Source organism: Lynx canadensis, chromosome A1, assembly GCF_007474595.2.
Source record: "Lynx canadensis isolate LIC74 chromosome A1, mLynCan4.pri.v2, whole genome shotgun sequence".
Lineage (NCBI taxonomy): Eukaryota > Metazoa > Chordata > Mammalia > Carnivora > Felidae > Lynx > Lynx canadensis.
In genome coordinates this window covers 24,208,021-24,227,178 of record NC_044303.2, presented here as the reverse complement: position 1 = coordinate 24,227,178, position 19,158 = coordinate 24,208,021, and the positions used below count along the sequence as shown (strand labels likewise).

The following is a 19,158-nucleotide window of genomic DNA, read 5'->3' as shown; positions in this document are numbered from 1 at the left end:
GCATCTCAAAGCTGATGACCACATCAGTTTTGTTTCCTCCTATTCCTATTATCCATTATCTGTGTCCGTCTCGACTTTTGTAAATAAATGGTATCTTCTTACCAGCCCAACCCAGAGTAATGTAGCTTGTCTGTCATTTATATTTTTTCGTCATTATTTTTGGTAAGTTGGCATTTTTAGACCTTGTTCACTGTCTGGCTTTATATTGAAATCCCCCTTTATTTAAATTCTTTTCAATATGTCCCTCCAGACATGTCTCATTTTCAATTCCCCATTTTTTCTAAAGCCCTTTCTTCCAAGGAATGAAACATGGCAAACGGGTTAGCAGGTCCTTGGAGGTTTGAATTGCCACGGCCCCCAGGGTCCGGCCTCTTGAGACGGATGGGGAGTAGGTGTGTAGGTCTGCCCGCTCCTGGTGTTGGACGGGGCAGCTTCACTTCAACTGGTTCTTAACATAGAAACTTCTACTCTTTCTTTGGCTCTTGCGCCCTATTATTATTACTCTGCCTCTTTCCTGCCTAACTGCCTTCACTTTGAAGTGAAAACTGTTCCTGTATTCTTTTGGAACATTGTCCCTTTTTTATTTGCAATTAGTTCGTGGGTGCTAATTTATACTTACTTAAAACCGGCCTTTGAGGCGCCTGGGTGGCTTAGTCGGTTCAGCGTCCGACTTCGGCTCAGGTCATGATCTCACAGTCTGTGAGTTCGAGCCCCGCGTCGGGCTCTGTGCTGACAGCTCAGAGCCTGGAGCCTGTTTCAGATTCTGTGTCTCCCTCTGTCTCTGCCCCTCCCCCCATTCATGCTCTGTCTCTCTGTCTCAAAAATAAATAAACGTTAAAAAAATTTTTTTAATTGGCCTTTGCATTATCACTGGAGCGTGAACGAATGGACCTATTCATCTGGGGTCAATTTACAGACATTTTCTGAGTTTTTGCAATAATCTTGCACCTCTAGGTATTCTTTTCCCCAGACAAAAATGAGGAAATAGGCCATGAGAGATGTTTCAGCAATTCTTAGCCCTGGCTTCATTAGAATCATCTGAGTATTTTTTTTTCATGTTTTATTTGTTTTTGAGAGAGAGCATGAGCAGGGAAGGGGCAGAGAGAGAGAGAGAAGTAGGGGGGGCGGGGGCAGAAGATCCAAAGCGGACCCTGTGCTGACAGCTGCAAGCCTGATGTGAGGCTCGAACTCATCAACCATGAGACGTGACCTGAGTGGAAGCCAGAATCTCAACCAACTGAGCACCCAGTGCCCCGAGCCATCTGAATATTTTTAAGACTACAGGTGCCTATCCCCCACACTCAGAGGTGCTGATTTATTTGGTGCCATATGGAGTCTGCACATTGATTACTTTTTTACTGATTTTGATATTATGTAAGCAGGTAAAAGTCACTAGCTTAAAATAAATTCCCCAAAATATGAGCATTTTGAGGGCAGAGAATATATCTAATTCATTTGGGGGCACCAGAAGGGAATAAATAAATGCATTAATCAGATTTTTAATCAGATCATTAATACCATGGATCTTAAACCTCATGGTATTTTTTTCAAAGCCACTATATTTTGCTGCCCTTGAACTTGTGTATTTAATATCACACACAGTCTAGCTTTTAACTTACAAGGAGAAACCAAGAGCTACATTTCAAAACCTCATGCATCCACAGAGAAGAAATCTCCTGTCATTGCTAAATTTAGGTAATAAAGGTTAATAATATAGACTGGTAATTTCTATACCAAGGGTGCACTTCATGTAATAATTACGTAGGCATTTCAGGCAATTTTTAGAGCACTGGGTTTTCTTGGTTTAAAAAAACAGATATTCTTAACAACAACAAATAGAGAAATGTTTTTTTTTTCCTCTCAAACATTTGTAAATGTCTGTTGAATGTCTACTTTATGCTAGGCATGATGCTCATTATTATGGATAAACTCTGAAAAAGACAGACAATATATCTTTTATAGAACTTTTACTTCAGAGTCTAATGTGTTCAGACCTGGAAACCAAGTTTTGGTAGATTTTTCATGACAGGAAACATTCAGATGACTGATCATCAGGGTAGGATAATCTCTGCAAAGATGCTCCAAATAGACTGATCTTTGAAGGAGGGAATTTTTGAAACACTTGTTTCATTTTTTTCATCCATCAAACTGCTTTGTGGGGCAGAATGAGTAGTAAAAGAGAAAGTGATGAGTGCCATGAGAGACACAGATAAAGAATTCTGTACGTGGATAGCTCAGTCCCAGGTCAGGGATGAAGATGAGGAGGAAAGGGAAGGAAGTGGTAGAGATAATGGAAAAATCAGGGGAATCTGACCTGTACCTGCAAAGATGAATTTGACGTTCTGCAAACATATTCATCACTCCTTGCAGGATCTTTCCTTAGAGATTTGTTTCTCTGGCTAAATAAATTACAAATATGAGCAAATAATCTTTTGCATTCTTTGAATGTTATTCATTAGATACATAGTAATTAAATAGTTAAGCACGACTGATTTTCTCCTGCATCTTAAACCACCTGTCTCTTCCTACGCACACTCATGCACACACACACTCACACACACAGTCATACACTCTACTCTCTTGTCCCTCTTTTTTTTTCTTCTTCTTCTTCTTACTTACACTTAAGTAGGATGGCATTTGATTTGAAAAACAGGTGCTAACAGTGCAACTATTCTTAAGATTGTCTTAGAGCCTCAAGTTAAACTTCTCCCTCCCCTGAATTAAATAAAAAAGTTCTTAAAATTTAGTGATGCTAAATTAAGGAAAAAACAGAGTAATTCTTCCATAGATCAGTTTCTCAAAGCTTTGGTCCAGTCTGGTAACTGCATGTATTATTTAATTATGACTTGAAAGGAAAGAAAAAAACTGTAGGTAATATTGTCAGAGCTATCATAACGGTCCCATTAAAATTACTGTGTCACAACAGACCCAGCAAAATAAGCAAGCATTTATGTGCTCTTTGGATTTATTATTAGCCTAAAGAGTTTAATTTTTCATGTGTTGCACAGTAATTAATCCATTTAGGAAACAAGTAGTAGTATAGCCATGGTTTCCAGTAATTTTAAGTACATTTGAAGTATTCACTTAAAAAAAAAAAAACACACGGTTCAAATGTGTTTTAACACTTTGTGATTGCTTAACATTCATAGAGCAAATGCCCAAGCATGCGTTTTATATTTTTAAGATGTATGGGAATTTAAGATGAAAAATGAGGCCAGAACATTAAAACCCAGACACCATTGCATTATCTTATCTCACAGAGGGTTCTAACAAGGCGTAGATACTTGAATTGTGTGCTGTTGAACAAAAGCTCATGGTTAATTTAACTTCCTGATAGTTTCATATTCAAAAAGAAATCTGCCAATGAAAACATATTGAAAATATTAAGCACGCTGTATTAGATAAGATTGCCCCTAGAAAAAAGGCAAAGGAAAATAAAACCTCCAAAGAAAACATTAGATTTGTTTAAACGAGGTTGGGGCGCCCCTTGCTGGCTAGTGTATATATTGCTCAATTGTGTTCACATTCCTGGACTTTTTTGGTAAGTTTGGTTGACTTCTTTTCTTTGGGGGTGTGGATTATTTCTTAAACTTTACACATAAATATATATCTCTTCTGGTTGTCATATTAAATGGGTAGATGTTTTTTGTTGGTCTTGATAGGATGCAAAGGCAAATTTAATGCGTTTCCAATTTCTTCCATGCTTCCTTCTCATTTCTCTGTGCTCTGCGAACTTCTCATCTCTCCCTGCTGGCTTACTCTACCCTGCTTCCTTGGCTGGACTTGCCTTTATTTTTGAAACAATTGGTCTCCCTTCTTGTGGGTTTGGTTTTTGTGGGTCTTGGTGACAGCCCTTTGGGGACACGTCTTTCTCTCTTTTTGCCCGTGATTTCCCTGGGTGTCCCAGGCCGATTTCCCTGGATGTCCCAGGCCGAATCTTTGTGAGGTTCTGGAAAGTGCTGTGTCTATTAGACCACCTTCTTTCTCCCATCTACTGTCAATCAAAGGCTTATTAAGGTGTGTCAACTTTCTAATCTTCCGTAGAGCATCAGAATGCTAATTAAAATATCCTATAACTGATTTAGAAAGAAAATACTGAGATGTGAGAAGCATAATGCAAGCCATTCATTAAGGTGATTTGGTACAAAGGTACCCATTGAGAGTAAAATAACATAGTTGGGTGAGCATGTGATCACTGACTTTAGGGAGTGGAGTCCACATTTAACTTTTATTTTTTAATTTTTTTAATGTTTATTTTTATTTTTTAATTTTTTTTAAATGTTTATTTTTTGACAGAGAGAGAGAGAGAGAGAGCATGAGCAGGGGAGGGGCAGAGAGAGAGGGAGACACAGAATCTGAAACGGGCTCCAGGCTCTGAGCTGTCAGCACAGAGCCCGACGCGGGCCTCAATCCCATGAACTGTGAGATCGTGACCTGAGCCGAAATCAAGAGTCAACCCACTGAGTCACCTGGGTGCCCCTTAGTGGTTATAATTTTAAAGACGTGAAGCCAAAAATGATCTCTTAAACGGCTTCTAATGTTGCCAACTTTTCTAAAAGGAGTCTATGGTCATCTCTAAAGAACTGACTTTTGGGGGGTGCCTGGGTGGCTCAGTCGGTTGAGCGTCCGACTTCGGCTCAGGTCACGATCTCGTAGTCCATGAGTTCGAGCCCCGCGTCGGGCTCTGTGCTGACAGCTCAGAGCCCAGAGCCTGTTTCGGATTCTGTGTCTCCCTCTCTCTCTGCCCCTCCCTTGCTCATGCTCTGTCTCTCTCTGTCTCAAAAATAAATAAAAAATTAAAAAAATTAAAAAAAAGAAGAAGAACTGACCTTTGGGATATGCTGTCAGAGTTTTCCCCCTCCACACTTAAAATATGTAATCCTATGTATTGTCACTTAGTTCTTAAGTCAGGCTTATAAAAAATGTTGGCTAACAGAAACATTAACCTGCCATGATTTTCAATGTGTAAAGCAAGTCTTGAGTCCTCTTATTTGAATAAAATTATTTGAATTTATGAAAGGATTGTGAAACCCCAGGTATAAATTAACACTTAGAATGAAAGCAATAGGAACAGAGGGAGGGGACATCTGTCAGGGATATGGCCTGGCATGGTTCCAAGGATGACCCAGACCCTTCCCTGGGTCCCTGAATCCTTCCCTGGATTCACTTTGTTGTCACCAAAAATACAGCTTCTGTTACTCTGCATAACTCACTACAATTGAAGATATAATCCTTGGGGGGCCTGGGTGGCTCAGTCGGGTAAGCGCCCGACTTCGATTCAGGTTATGATCTCACAGTTTGTGAGTTTGAGCCCCGCGTCTGGCTGTGTGCTGACACCTCAGAGCCTGGAGTCTGCTTCGGATTCTGTGTCTCCCTCTCTCTCTCTGCTCGTCCCCTGCTCACACTCTATCTCTCAAAAATAAATGAACATTTAAAAAAAAAAAGAAAAGAAAATATAATCCCTTAGAATAGTCAAACCAAGCTTTCTGTGTGAAGTCTGAATTTGCTTCCATGAGTGGTTAGTGTGCTATTTGGGGGTAAACTCTTTGTTTAGCTTAACTATGCGTAGTCCTGTACGGCAGCCTGCGGTAGGCGCTCTTAATAAAGGTTTTTGTTTTTTTCCTCTCTGTTACAGTGTTTCTGAGACCTCAGAGAAATTTGGAATCTATAGACCCACAGTTTACAATTCGGAGGAAAATGGAACAGATGAGAGAAGAGAAGGAATTGGTGGAACATCTCCGCGAGGTGCCCGAGAGATAGTATATAACCGAATAAGCGCCTTCAGGGTTGAGGCAGCATTCTGTATTTTCGAAAAATCGACTTTGAAGCACCGTAGAAAGGGACCTGTAGGACTCTAGCAAACAATCAGTATTCACGGCATGGGAGCTTTGAAGGAAGAGAGAGAGAGCAGGGCTGAAGAGGTCCTCGGGGTGGGAGTGAGGGGGTTTGGCTGTCAGAGGGCAACCGTGAGTGTCGTGTGTCCTAGCCATGTAAGTGTCAGGATCCTGGCTGTGATACTCTGCTGTACTTTTGCAAGTTGTTACCTTTGGGGGAAACTAGGTAAAAGGCACACGGAGTCTCTCTAATATTTCTTGTAATGGAGTATGGATTTATAATTTCTGAAGATAAAAAGTTCAGTTTTGTTAAAGGGATAAAAATGGGTTTCTCAGCTAAAACATAGTGTGAGAAGGGCGCCTGGGTGGCTCAGTCGGTTAAGCGTCTGACTTTAGCTCAGGTCATGATCTCGCGGTTCGTGGGTTCGAGCCCCGCGTCGGGCTCTGGGCTGACAGCTCGGAGCCTGGAGCCTGTTTCAGATTCTGTGTCTCCCTCTCTCTCTCTCTCGGACCCTCCCCCATTCATGCTCTGTCTCTCTCTCTGTCTCAAAAATAAATAAACGTTAAAAAAAAAAATTAAAAAAAAAACATAATGTGAGAGAAAAGCATCCCTCAATCCCTCATCTGCCCCTCGAAGGCCGTCAGAACCAGCTGGGCCTGGTTTCTGTTGGTCGCCTCATTCTGGTTTTCTATTTTCATAGCCAAGGCTCTGGCAACATTGAACTCAAGAAGTAATTCCATTATTCCTTTCACTCAACTTATTAAAACTTGTAGGTGTGGCTGAATTTGGCTTTCTACAGCGGAATTTTTACTGTAATATCTTTCGGAAAAAGTTCAAATAATGTCAGTGTTCTCCAAATCTTCCTATTCTTCTTCCCCATAATGAAGTTAGGGTCTCAATTCATAAATACCCGTAGCTGTTTCTTACCGTCAGTTGCCTGGTAACAGCTGGCTTCCTTCTGATTCCTCCACAGAGCATCGAGATGAGACTCAAGGTCAGCCTGCATGAAGACCTGGGGGCCGCACTCATGGATGGCGTGGTCCTCTGTCACCTGGTCAATCACATCCGCCCGCGCTCCGTCGCAAGCATCCATGTCCCGTCACCAGCAGTTGTAAGTAACACCAGATAAAGGGAGACTAACTTTTACATAAGACACACACTCTGAGGGGACGGTGTTGCTCGTTAAAGATGAGTTGTGATTTAAACAGTGAGAAGTCCTTCCAGAAAGCTCTTCTGGTTGGTAGCTTCTCTTCTTTTTTTTTAAATTTTTTTTAATGTTTATTTTTGAGACAGAGGGAGACAGAGCGCGAGTGGGGGAGGGGCAGAGAGAGAGGGAGATGCAGAATCTGAAGCAGGTTCTGGGCTCTGAGCTGTCAGCGCAGAGCCCGACGTGGGGGTCAATCCCCCGAACCGTGAGATCATGACCTGAGCCGAAGTCGGACGCTCAACTGACTGAGCCACCCAGGCGCCCCGGTAGCTTCTCATCTAAATGGGATCTCTTTCTCAATCACTGAGGCTTTTAGGATGACTCTGAAAAGACATGGATTCTGTATAAAATGACATCAGTAACCTCTCCAGCCAGAGTTTGGTCAGCTGGGCATTAATTCAGCAATTCCTTGGTGCCTCACTTTGCTCAGGTGGGGTACACTGGAGGTCCTGGGGCAATAATGAGAAAAGACTGACTGAGTGAAACTCCACCACCACCCTCAAAATCCGCTGCTCCACTGCAGGGAGGTGAAGCTGCATACAGAAACCTCTTCCTGTGGATCACAGAGCACGTTTCTATCCAGAAGAGGGTTACAGAGTCACTTCTTTGGTCATTCAGATGAGGGTGGGGGAATCAGAGATAAGCTTGTCTTTGGAGTCCTGTATCAGGTTCAGGCAAGTAGGAAAAAAAGAAAAATGTCTATCCACACGCTCCGCTGTTCATTAGGAGAGGTGGGGAGAGTTTCGGGGCTCTAAAGGCAGCGTTTGGGCTCAAACTCTAGCTCTGCCTATAAGCCGTGTGACGTTGGGCAGGGATTTAACCTCTCTTTAACTTGATTTGTTCTTGGACATGTTCTTCTGAGGATAAAATAAGGCCCCCGTACGTGATACGTGCACGAATGTAAGCCATTGATGTCATTAGTGTTTATAGAACAGGTTCAACATTCAGAACCCCTAATTGCAAGGCACAGTGCTCATAAAATATCACATAATGAGTGTGTTTCTCCCTCCCCCCCCCCCCGAAAAGCTCACAATGGCATTATTGATGCTTTCCTTTTGGCAGCAGGAGAGATTAGCTAATGAATCTACTCCAACTGTCAGCTCCCTTTCTATACTATTGAACATATTTTTCATGGAAAAGTTTTACCCCCTTTTTTTTGCCTCAGAAATTAGAGGAAAATGATCAATTTGTCTCTTCAAATCTGTGCCTAGCTTGCCTTAGTTTGGGGAGCAAATTCTGTCCTACAATCTGCTATGAAACTTTCCAGTATTTTCTACAAATGAGGCCCAAATGGCTATAAAGTTGTGTGAGCCATGTGCGAAATTCACATTTAATACTTTTTCCCAATTTTTAAAAAAAAATTTTTTTTTTAACGTTTATTTATTTTTGAGACAGAGAGAGACAGAGCATGAACAGGGGAGGGGCAGAGAGAGAGGGAGACACAGAATCTGAAACAGGCTCCAGGCTCTGAGCGGTCAGCCCAGAGCCCAACGCGGGGCTCGATCTCACAGATCATGAGATCACGACCTGAGCTGAAGTCGGACGCTTAACCGACCAAGCCACCCAGGTGCCCCCCCCAATTTTTTTATAAGAGAGAAACTGTGACTCCTCATAGCCTCCAGTTTGAATGTACAATTAGTTATATTATTCACAGTGAATATGTCATGTGTCTAAGCATTTTTATATTTTGTTAATCCTTCAGGAAAAATGATGCACTCCTTTAAAAATCCCTTGGTTGTCAACCTGTTTTCTTTTTTAAATATTTTTTTAATTGAAGAAATAATGAGAAATAATGCCCAACTAGAGAAAATAGAGAAATGCAGAGGAAAAAATAATATCAACCTTTTTTCCACGAGCCAAAGACAACCACTGCTAGCATTTTGGCCTCTCTACTAACTGCTAGCATCCTTTCTGCGTTTAAGGTCTTTTATTGAATGATGAGCTACTTATGTATACTATTTAGTAATGTTTAAAATGTATCAAAACCTAGATTTTCCTCATGTCACAAAAATTCTTCATAAATATCCACTTTAATAACTGTAATGTATTTTAGCTTGCATTATCATAGTGTAGTTTTCCTTTTTAGAAATATGGGCTGTTTCCAAATGTCCACTTACCTAAAATTCTTTGGGGAGGTTCTCGGAGCCCCCTTTGGTCAGCCCACCAGCTGTACTGCAGCTGTGGAACCTGCTTTTGGTCCTAGTCTGGGCTATCATTGTCTACTCCAGTGTTTACGTGGGCTCTTCCCTCTAAACTAGAAGGCTCCCCCCACCCTCTCTCCTGTGTTTACGCGGGCTTTTCCCTCTAAGCTAGAAGGCTCCCCCAACCTTCTCTCCAAATGTCCTCATCTTGCAGCCTCACTGGCTCCCATTGCTCCTGTCCCTCAGCGTCTACAGGAGGCAAGCCATTCTTGAGCCCTTAAAACTGAGTTAGGTTCTGTTCCTTGATTTTTTTTTTTTCTCCTAATAGTCTCACAACTCAGACCTCTACCATACTAAACTATAATTTCCTGCAACTTACTAATATTTCCAACTAGACTAGAGGTAAGTGACCCTGAGAATTGTGTGTTTCGCTTCCACGGGTGCATACTTCACAGCTGGTGGAGTATCTGACACATGGGAAACACACAGTATGTGCCATCATATCTGCACCAACAGAATGGATGCCTTTTCTGCCCACGTTATTGTCAATATCAAGCATTCTAACTTTTCATTCACAAAACTAATAGTGTCCGTTTTTTTTATGCCAAGCAGGTGTAATTTTGATTCTTTGACCATTGACGGGGTCGAACCTCTAACTATTTTATTTGTAGTAAGTGCTTTTCTAACTAAACCCAGATGACAATAGTAGAATGGGCCCTCCTTCAATTCCAAAGATGGGAAATATTCTTGCGTTGACTTTACTGGGCTGACCTAAATATTTTGAATGGTGTTGGCGTCTTTGGAGTTTCAGAAAAGAGCCCCACAAAATCCTAAGTACACAGAGGACGATGAGGGCCTGGAGGGTTGGAGAGACAAATACTCAGGTCTCAAATGGTGAAATGCCTCTTGGTGCCCTGTCATCTGGGCCAGCTCCTATTCTTCTGGTAACCTCATGTCACATTACCTAAGTCTGTTCCTTCCCTTTGCATAAGGGTTAACGTAGTGGCCTTGTCCTAAGACATGCCTGGGAGTGAGCAAAACCACTGAAGCAGCTTCCTGCCCCATCTTTGCAAGTCTCACGTTAAGGGGTACCATTTCCTCTCTAGCCAAGGTGGAGAATGCTTGTTTAGCCTCCAAATTAAATGGTTCCATGCCAGCAGGTTTTCTTTTTCCCTTTTTCCGGGGGTGGGGTGGGGGGGAGGATAAGGAGTCCCTTTTTAAAAAGTAAATAATGTGCAAACAGATTTTTGTGCTGACTGGTGTGGACCCTCTAAGATGGGCTAAGAGTCACCTCACTCTCGCTTACTTTTCACAGGGCAAAATCAGTCCTTATAAAATATTGCTTCCACACTTAGACTGTTGGATTCAGTCATTCTTCTTGCTCCCTTTTTAAGGGAACTAAGAGTAGAATATTAAAATTTAACAGTAAAGCTTTTAAACTTACCATGTAAAAATCAAACTGTGTGAATCAGATGTACCTGTTTTCCATCCCACACCTTAGAGGCCATCTGTCACCACAGTCAACTCAACTGTGAGAGGCCATTGCTTAAATCCTAAACAGGCCACCATTTTTATGCTGTTTACTTCTGTTGCCTCTTTCTCATCAAACCCATTGCTTTGGCAGGAAGGAGATTAATTGGCCTGCTGAATTTAACCCTCCTTATAGAAATATATTGCTGTTGGGAATAGGTGATGCTTATGGTATATTAATAGATGAACGAAAGCAGATTATGCAAGAGTATGATCCCATAAAAATTATAAGTATGCATGTATGTGTATATACATATACACATATATATATAAATACTGTTTATGAGTATACATATGTATATACACATACATGCATATGCAGAAATTTGCATTTATACACATATATATACACATGTATATACACATGTAGAAATCCTGCTTATATAAACATCTATGTGTATACATGTGTTTCTGTGTATCTTTTCACACATGCATATACACATACACAATGTCTGGAAGAATATAATCCAAAATATTAATAGTTCTTATCTCTAGGTGGATGTTTCTGGATGATTTTTATTGTCTTCTATTTGCTTAGGTATTTTTTCCCTTCAATGAACATGTGTTACTTGTGCCATTTAGAAAGGTTAAAATTTAACCTGTTATTAAAAATCATTTCTCTTTTAATAATTAATTATTTCTCCATATTTGCATTTACAGCCCAAACTTAGCATGGCCAAATGCAGAAGAAATGTGGAAAACTTTTTGGAAGCCTGTCGAAAATTAGGAGTACCAGAGGTAACATCAAACTTAGTCCCAATAACCATGTTTTGGTACCGATTTCATTTAATGCATGTGTTTGAGACCACTGAATGAATGTACAGATTTACACATCCTTTGAAGTCTCAGTCTTTTTTGAGGAATAATGTTGAATAAGTTACATAAAATTTTAGCTGAATTCCTCTATTACAGTGAAATTAAAATGGCTTAAAGCAGTATTGGTCAATGCTGAGGGAAAAGAGAGTAGAATTTCTTTAAGGTTTTGAAATAAATGCAAAATTCCAAACTCGAGAAAAACATGTAGTCAGCTTGATTCTCTACTCCAAGAACAAAAATTGCTGAGGCTCCATTGAGCCATCTGGCACGTTCCATAGGGTAGAATTTTGGAGGTGATGGTTTTCCTTATCCAAAGCTGTTATGCAAAGCACACCTGTAGTGAACTCCTAATTTGTTGATTTCCATTCTGTGTAGTTGCATTTTGGGTATGTGGATCAAAATAATATTGAAAATATTGTAATTATTGTTATTATTATCATTAATCATTACCACTAATAATAACAATGTTTGTATGTTGCTTTGTGATTTGTTAACTGTTCGCAGTTCCATTCCCCCATTGACCCACTCTGTAGATCCAATTGGCATTCCTTATAGCCAGCCCAAATATAGTTGGCTACTTTGTCTTTCTCCCAAGCTAAGCCCCACCCTCAGCCTCAGCCTGATGGCTAATTTGGGGCTTTTAAAGGCTTTGCTATTAGTAACAAAATCCACTCAATCTGGGGATAAGTTGAGAAGTTGATAATCATTGTGATAAACAGATATGGACAGTAATTACATTTTGAAAAATTTTCTTCTATGTTTTCTAACATGCCAGGGATAAAGTAACTCCAAACTCTGCTGTGAAATACTGTTTATGAGTATGTGAAGGAATTGCGTTGCAACGTAATTCTACTCAGTGATAGGAATTAGTTATTGGAGTTGAGAAAGACTTATTCTCCCTCCCACCATCCCTCCCATCTTCCTCTTTTTCCCTCCATCTTTCCTTCCTTCCTGCTTTCCTTCCTTTCTTCCCTCCCTATCTTTTAGCTTGTTAAGGTTCAAAGGTAAGGGGTTATTAGTGGTGCATTTTTTATCTTATTTGAGGGCAAGGAGAGAATTATTAAAGCACCATTAAGTCAGAACTGTATCCATAAAGAAAATCTTATAAATTCACGTTTAAAAAGAGCGTAATCTTTATATAATGGATGAAATGTCTTTGTGATCAATCCAAATGTCTTTCAGTAATGTTAATGTTAATCTCTGTCTCTATATTGCATGTGTATGTTTTAATATTGCATATACATTCTCAGCTTCAAATATTTGTGAAAATTCTTATACACACACTATTTTTAATAATTCGACCATCATGGGCTAATAAGATTTCCATGTGTGAATCAAAACTATCCTACTAGGTTTCAGACGATAAATTATTTGTGTCTGTCCAGAAAGCACTGATGACTTACAGCCTAATCCCCTGTGATATTTTTAAACTCATCAAAAAATTTTTTTTTGGCTTATGGTGATACAAAATGAAATGGAAATGCCCTTAACCAAGTGTTGTGAATAAAGGTTGGTAATTATAATTTTCTTTCAAAGTAGGGAAAAGGAAATTAAATTACCATAATATGCAGAGAAAATTTTTTCATAATTTCTGAATCATGCCCCTAGCAAAGTGTCCCTTGCACTAATCAGTAGCTCATAATTTCCAGGAAGATTGAATTACAGGGAATAAATAACCTTTTTTGCCAGTGTCCCATTTAACTATGCTTAGTAAGAAATATATTACTTAGGCCAGTTTTGAAATTTTTTAAAGATTTGAGGTGACTTTCAAGTTTGCACCGTGTGTAATGTGCATGTATGGTTGTGTGCATGCTTGTGTGTGTGTGTGTGTGTGTGTGTGTGTGTGTGTGTGTTATCCATCCTAATGGATAATCCAGTAGCATTTCACTGGTGACTAGAGTTACATGAAGCTTTTTGCTACTAGAGAAAGTCTGTTGGTTAATTAGCAATTGAACTTCTTTAATCAGATGTGTTAAAGTAAGGAAAGAATATTCTAGTGGAAAACTAGAAATTGCCATTGGAAGGCAATTGGCAAATCTCCCTGTATGCTCAAAGGAGCATACTTTCATCTCACGGGATGAATTAGAAATACATGATTGGAAACGAAATCTTTCCTCTGGGTGTATGATAGTTGGGGGAGGGGTGAAATGACTCCCTTCCCCTTAGGTATGCTTCTTTCACTAGCAGGGGTGAAGTTTTAATGTACGTGTTTTAATGTAGTAGAAACAATTGCTTATTTACACTAAAAAATAATATATCACAAGCCTAATTGCAGAAATTCTCCATTTACAGTCAGATATTTGAAAAGGCTGGTACCTGAAAACACAGAGAACCTGTGCCATTACTTTCTTAATTGCATCACATTTAATATTTGGGTACAAAACAGTCATTGATTTCTCAAAAACATAGTTATTTCCTCAATTTGCAAGCTTTTCCTGCTTCTCCACCCGTTACTTATCTACTCACTTACACTCACAAGTCACAGAGAGCTTGAATTCTGTATTTGATAAGCTAAATACTAATTGACAGTGATGAATCACCCTGTAGAGCCTGAGAAGTCACAGCTGTGCTCTAAGCTTTGCATTTGTTGTCTTTTGTAATAGAATCACCGTTTGAAACTAGAAGGCAAAGTCAGCATCGGCAGCTTCTATAATTTGTCAGGTTCCTGTGGATGGAATGCGGTTGCTGAGCAGATTTAGTTAAATTTTTACAAATAAAGTAATATGAAGGGATGGAAGTAATTTTAAAATTGTTCCAGTTGTTCTAGTGCATTATATTTTCTTTAGAAGTCCCCATGGACACAATCCCAGCTCTATACCTCAGGGTCGGTCAAGGTTCATGAAGCATTTTACTCTGCACTTGGGTAGCGAGGTTCTGGTGTGGCTTACTGTAAATGTGGCTTCTTCAAATTGGCTGCATTTGGACTTGCAGGCAGGGAAAGCAGCCCAGTCGGTGTATTTGCAGGAGGTTAGCACATGTAGACGGGTAAGGCACCTCCAGAGCTCTGGTGTGTGGTTGGTGACGTGTGGGTAAGGCTGGATCCTTGGCTTCTTAGTCGGTGGGGACAGACAGGATTTGGGACAGCAGCTGCCACTGATGGAAAGAAGATGACATCACAGAAAGAAGTTACCGATGGGGACCTTGGAGAAATTCTGTTAGGGTGACAGGAGAATTGTTTGCCATCAACTGAGAGGGATTTGGCATGAGGTGGAGGTTTGCTGATGAGAATACCAAGGAAAGGTCCTTACAAATGAAGTAGATGGAGCGTTTGTGGACAACTTTCTTTCTCCATGCCAGGATGACATTCTTTCCAATAGTTACTTCTTTTAAAAAAAAAAATTTTTTTTTAATGTTTATTTTTGAGAGAGAGAGAATGTTGAGTGGGGGAGAAGGAGAGAGAGAGAGAGAGAGAGAGAGAGAGAGAGAGAGAGAGAATCCCAAGCAGGCTCCAGACTCTGAGCTATCACCACAGAGCCTGACACGGGGCTCAAACTCACAAACAGATCGCGACCTGAAGGGAAGTCAGACACACAACTGACTGAGCCACCCAGGTGCCCCTCCTTCCGGTAGTTACTTCAATGTACGTTATTCTTCCTTCCTGCTGTCCATTTTAAGTGCCTTGGGTTTTTGGTTTTGGTTTTAGGACCAGTTCCCCAACTAAAGGGACACAAACCGAGTGAACACAATGTGGAAGGAGAAGAGTGAGTGGGTGAAAGGGATCTGTGAGCCCGAGGAGGGAATGCATAAGGTCTGGGGTCAATGATCCCCCACTTAAGCTGGTAACTAGTTATGTGCCCTGAGGCAAACTCCTTAAAATTAGCAGCAGTTAACCATTCGTTGAGGACTTGTTATACATGCATCATCTTAAAGACTTCTTATAGGGGCGCCTGGGTGGCGCAGTCGGTTAAGCGTCCGACTTCAGCCAGGTCACGATCTCGCGGTCCGTGAGTTTGAGCCCCGCGTCAGGCTCTGGGCTGATGGCTCAGAGCCTGGAGCCTGTTTCCGATTCTGTGTCTCCCTCTCTCTCTGCCCCTCCCCCATTCATGCTCTGTCTCTCTCTGTCCCCAAAAAAAAAAAAGGTGGAAAAAAAAAAAAAAAAAAAAAAAAAAAGACTTCTTATACATGCATCATCTTAAATGCTCACTGTTGAGGGTCGGAGGTAAATATTTTCTCGCCGTCCTCTGAGGAAACAGAGTCCAGAGAGCTTATAATTCCCTAAACTCACGCTCACAGCTGGTAGCCATAGACATAGCGGTTTGAACCGGTTGAGTCCCCCGCCCCCCCCACTGCAAACTGCAGGTGTTGGGACTTGAGGAGTAAATATAAGCCCATTCTTCAGAGCCCTCGAGTCTTTTCAAATGGCCAGCTCGGGAGGGGAGGGAGAGCCAAGTGGGAAGACTACAGATCGTTCTCGCCTCCTGCATCAGCCAGAGCAGTTTCTGTTTTGTCAATAGTATATATTAGATTTCTAGCTAAGATTTTCTTTGGTGGGGGGGGTGGGGTCGGTTAGGAAGCATCCTGTTGCTAAGCTTAGTTTGAAAATCACAGACCTCTCCGCTTTCTCTGAGCTGTAATACTCCATGAAAGTCCAGCTCCGTAATTAACCTGTCCCTCATCCACTGCCTGGCGGTGGGCGAATTCACCGCGGGTGCATCAGGGTGCCCTGGAAAATCTGGGGATTGGGTGGTGGTGCCGGCATCAACTTGATCTTGAAGACCGACCTCCCCTTGGTGGGCTTCCAGCTTCTTGAGGATATGTTCTTTATATCCCCCCAAAATCTGACTTGAAGTAATGAGGCTATGAATGGACAGACTGAGGCTTCTTTTCTGAGTCACCTGGGCCACGCTTGGCTTGATGTAGAAGATTCACCGTTGATTATTGGGGATTTCCAATTGGATCCAAATTTAGGGCTGTTTGGGGCTCTTTTTAGTATTGTCTCCGCTCAAAAGAAATCTCTGACTTACAAAGCATTAAAGTTATTAGAAAATAGAGAATTATATTTTGGTTCACAAGGGAAATTTTCCTACTCGGTTTTAAATAAGGAGCCTTGGCCTCAGACCTCTGTAAGGAGCTTAATTTAAGATTTGTTTTCTTTAGAGGAGGAGGGAACTTAGATGAAACGCGCTTTGATTTTGAGCCGCCCAGCCCTTTGTAGCCACTGTTGTCTGCAGAGGGAAAACAGAGGAGGATTACGGGCAGCAGCTCTACCTCGGTAGACACCTTGGCCGCACAGGGCCTCCACCTGCCTGCCTGAGCAGTACAGACGCCAGGGGCTTGCGGGACCGTAGGGTGTCCCTTAGCTTCTACATGGGCCAAAGGGAGTTACAAATAAAATCCTGGAGGGGCACCTGGGTGGCTCAGTCACTTAAGGGGCCGACTTGGGCTCAGGTCATGATCTCGTGGTTCGTGAGTTCGAGCCCCATGTCGCGCTCTGTGCTAACAGCTCGGAGCCTGGTGCCTGCTTCAGATTCTGTCTCTCTCTCTCTCTCAAAAATAAACATTAAGTAAAAAAAAAAATTTTAATAAAATCTCAGTGCACTTGGATTCTAACCATGATCCTGTTGCTATAAGAGGATTGTGTTGATATTATGGCCGAGTCTTCAGTGCCTTTCATATTTGCCTTTCGTTGTTTTCTAAAATGGGATACGGTAATTGAAAGTGTCAGTAGTAACTTTCCTACTGTCTGTGAGGGTTTAGGAAATTTGTAACTAATCTGAATTATTTTTTTTATTGGCAGGCATTCTATAAATTGAAAACACGTTGTTGTAATCTTGAGGAGAAATGAGTTCTTTCTCTTTGACCTTTATGCCTCTTTTTTCCCCTTTAGCATCAATTCAAATCATAATAAGTACTTTTCTGGGATAGGCTGAGATTCTTTTCTTTTTAATGTTTGTTTAGAGAGAGAGTATGCCCTTGTGAGCAGGGAACAGGCAGAGAGAGCGGGAGAGAGAGAATCCCAAGCAGGCTCCATGTTGTCAGCACAGAGATCATGACCTGAGCCGAATTCAGGAGTCAGACACTTGACCAACTGAGCCTCCCCGCTGCCCCTGGAATGAGATTCTTACTACAAAATTCATTTGGCTTTTACATTTATATTGGTTAATTCTGAGTCTGAATAACCAGAGGTGAAGACCGACACATTTATTTTTGTTAACAGCAATTTAAAAATTTGTAATAGATTAAAAAGGACCAGTCTCTAGCTTGTAAAATCAGGCCCAATTTCCTACAGGTGGTGTGTGTTTGCCATTGAGAATGTAAGAATTCTTTCCCACTGTGTGTCTCTCTGGGCAACGGTCTAACAGCCTTTCATGAATGCACGGTTGAGAAGAACCATTTTAAAAGCGGCATCTTCAAAAGGTTTTAAACTGCAATTCTAGATAAAGTAGTTTCCTGATACAACAGTTACCCTCCACATTCATAAAATTGATGATTAGTTCTGTGTATTTGGAGAAAACTGAAAACCCTTCACTACCTCACTCAACTCCTCACCAGATTATACCTTGTCAGTCAGAGCTTTACATGTTCAGAGTGGCCGTCAACGTTCCTGAGCTATGTTACCTTAGGTTTAAAGAAAAAATACTTTGTAATCGTGTTGACTTAAAAGTTAAAATTATATTTATTTAAAAAAAAACTTTTTTTTTTAAATGTTTATTTTTGAGAGCGAGACACAGCACAAGTGGGGGAGGGGCAGAGAGAGAGGGAAACACAAAATCCAAAGCAGCTCCAGGCTCTGGGCTGTCCACACAGAGCCCAACGCAGGGCTCGAACTAACAAGCTGTGAGATTGTGACCTGAGTCAATGTTGGAAGCTTAACCAACATTGAGCCACCCAGGCGTCCCTAAAATTAATAAAATGAATATATTCTAAAATTGCTAGAATTTAGACTGCAGAACACTCAAACATTTATAATCTAGACCTTTTTCCAGATCTGTCTACATTTCTGTTTGCATCCATAGTATTGGGGGAGGCTCGGCCAGTCTTTCATAGTAAGTAAGCTTAGTCACACTTTCTTGAATTAACCTTGGCAGTTGTGATTTCTGTTCTTTGTAGTGGGAATTAGCATCCACACTTGCCTCTGAGGACTCTGAGTGTATTCACTGTGCCTTTCAAATGCCTTGCAGTAATTACTAATGCTCTGTCCTACAGGGTGAAATTTTGCCTCTTTCCATTTTCTTCCTTTTTACTGTTTTCCTGTTTTAACTCTAAGAGAAAAAAAATGCACAATCTCTAAGTGCCGCTCATTAAGACCGTAATTTGGTAGGCACAGGATCAGAAACTTCATTTCCCCCAGCGGTTTCAGCCCTGTTTCCTAGCACAGCGTCCTTGAGGAGGTTGCTGTGGCAGTTTGGGCTGTGGGACGTGGGACGGAATCAGAGCGCGGGTCCCAGAGGACCCCAGCAGCCCACACTCCACATGTTACGGAGATTCCAGTTTTTGCCTACCAGACCATCTTAGACCCATGCCTTTTCCTTAAGAGATCACAATTTAGTTTAAACCAAACACCATGGACTGTGAGTCTGGGCCCTGCCCACTTTAATCTGAAATCTGAATTAAGCCCCGAATCTGTGGCATCACGAAATTAATTCCAGGACAAGAAGAATGGTCTGTGTAGGCTCCCCATGCGAGAAG

The 19,158-nt window shown here is 41.2% G+C and overlaps 1 protein-coding gene across 4 annotated transcripts in view; it reads left to right on the top strand.

Annotated features, from left to right (window-relative positions):
• Positions 1-19,158, top strand: part of LRCH1 (leucine rich repeats and calponin homology domain containing 1) — a 203,539-nt gene that overhangs the window by 171,511 nt on the left and 12,870 nt on the right. For all 4 annotated transcript variants that reach the window (XM_030310770.1, XM_030310779.1, XM_030310763.1 and 1 more), the window contains 3 exons: positions 5,636-5,745; positions 6,809-6,946; positions 11,374-11,451. In XM_030310770.1, coding sequence (XP_030166630.1) covers positions 5,636-5,745; positions 6,809-6,946; positions 11,374-11,451 — 326 coding nt within the window. The remainder of the gene's footprint in view (positions 1-5,635; positions 5,746-6,808; positions 6,947-11,373; positions 11,452-19,158) is intronic.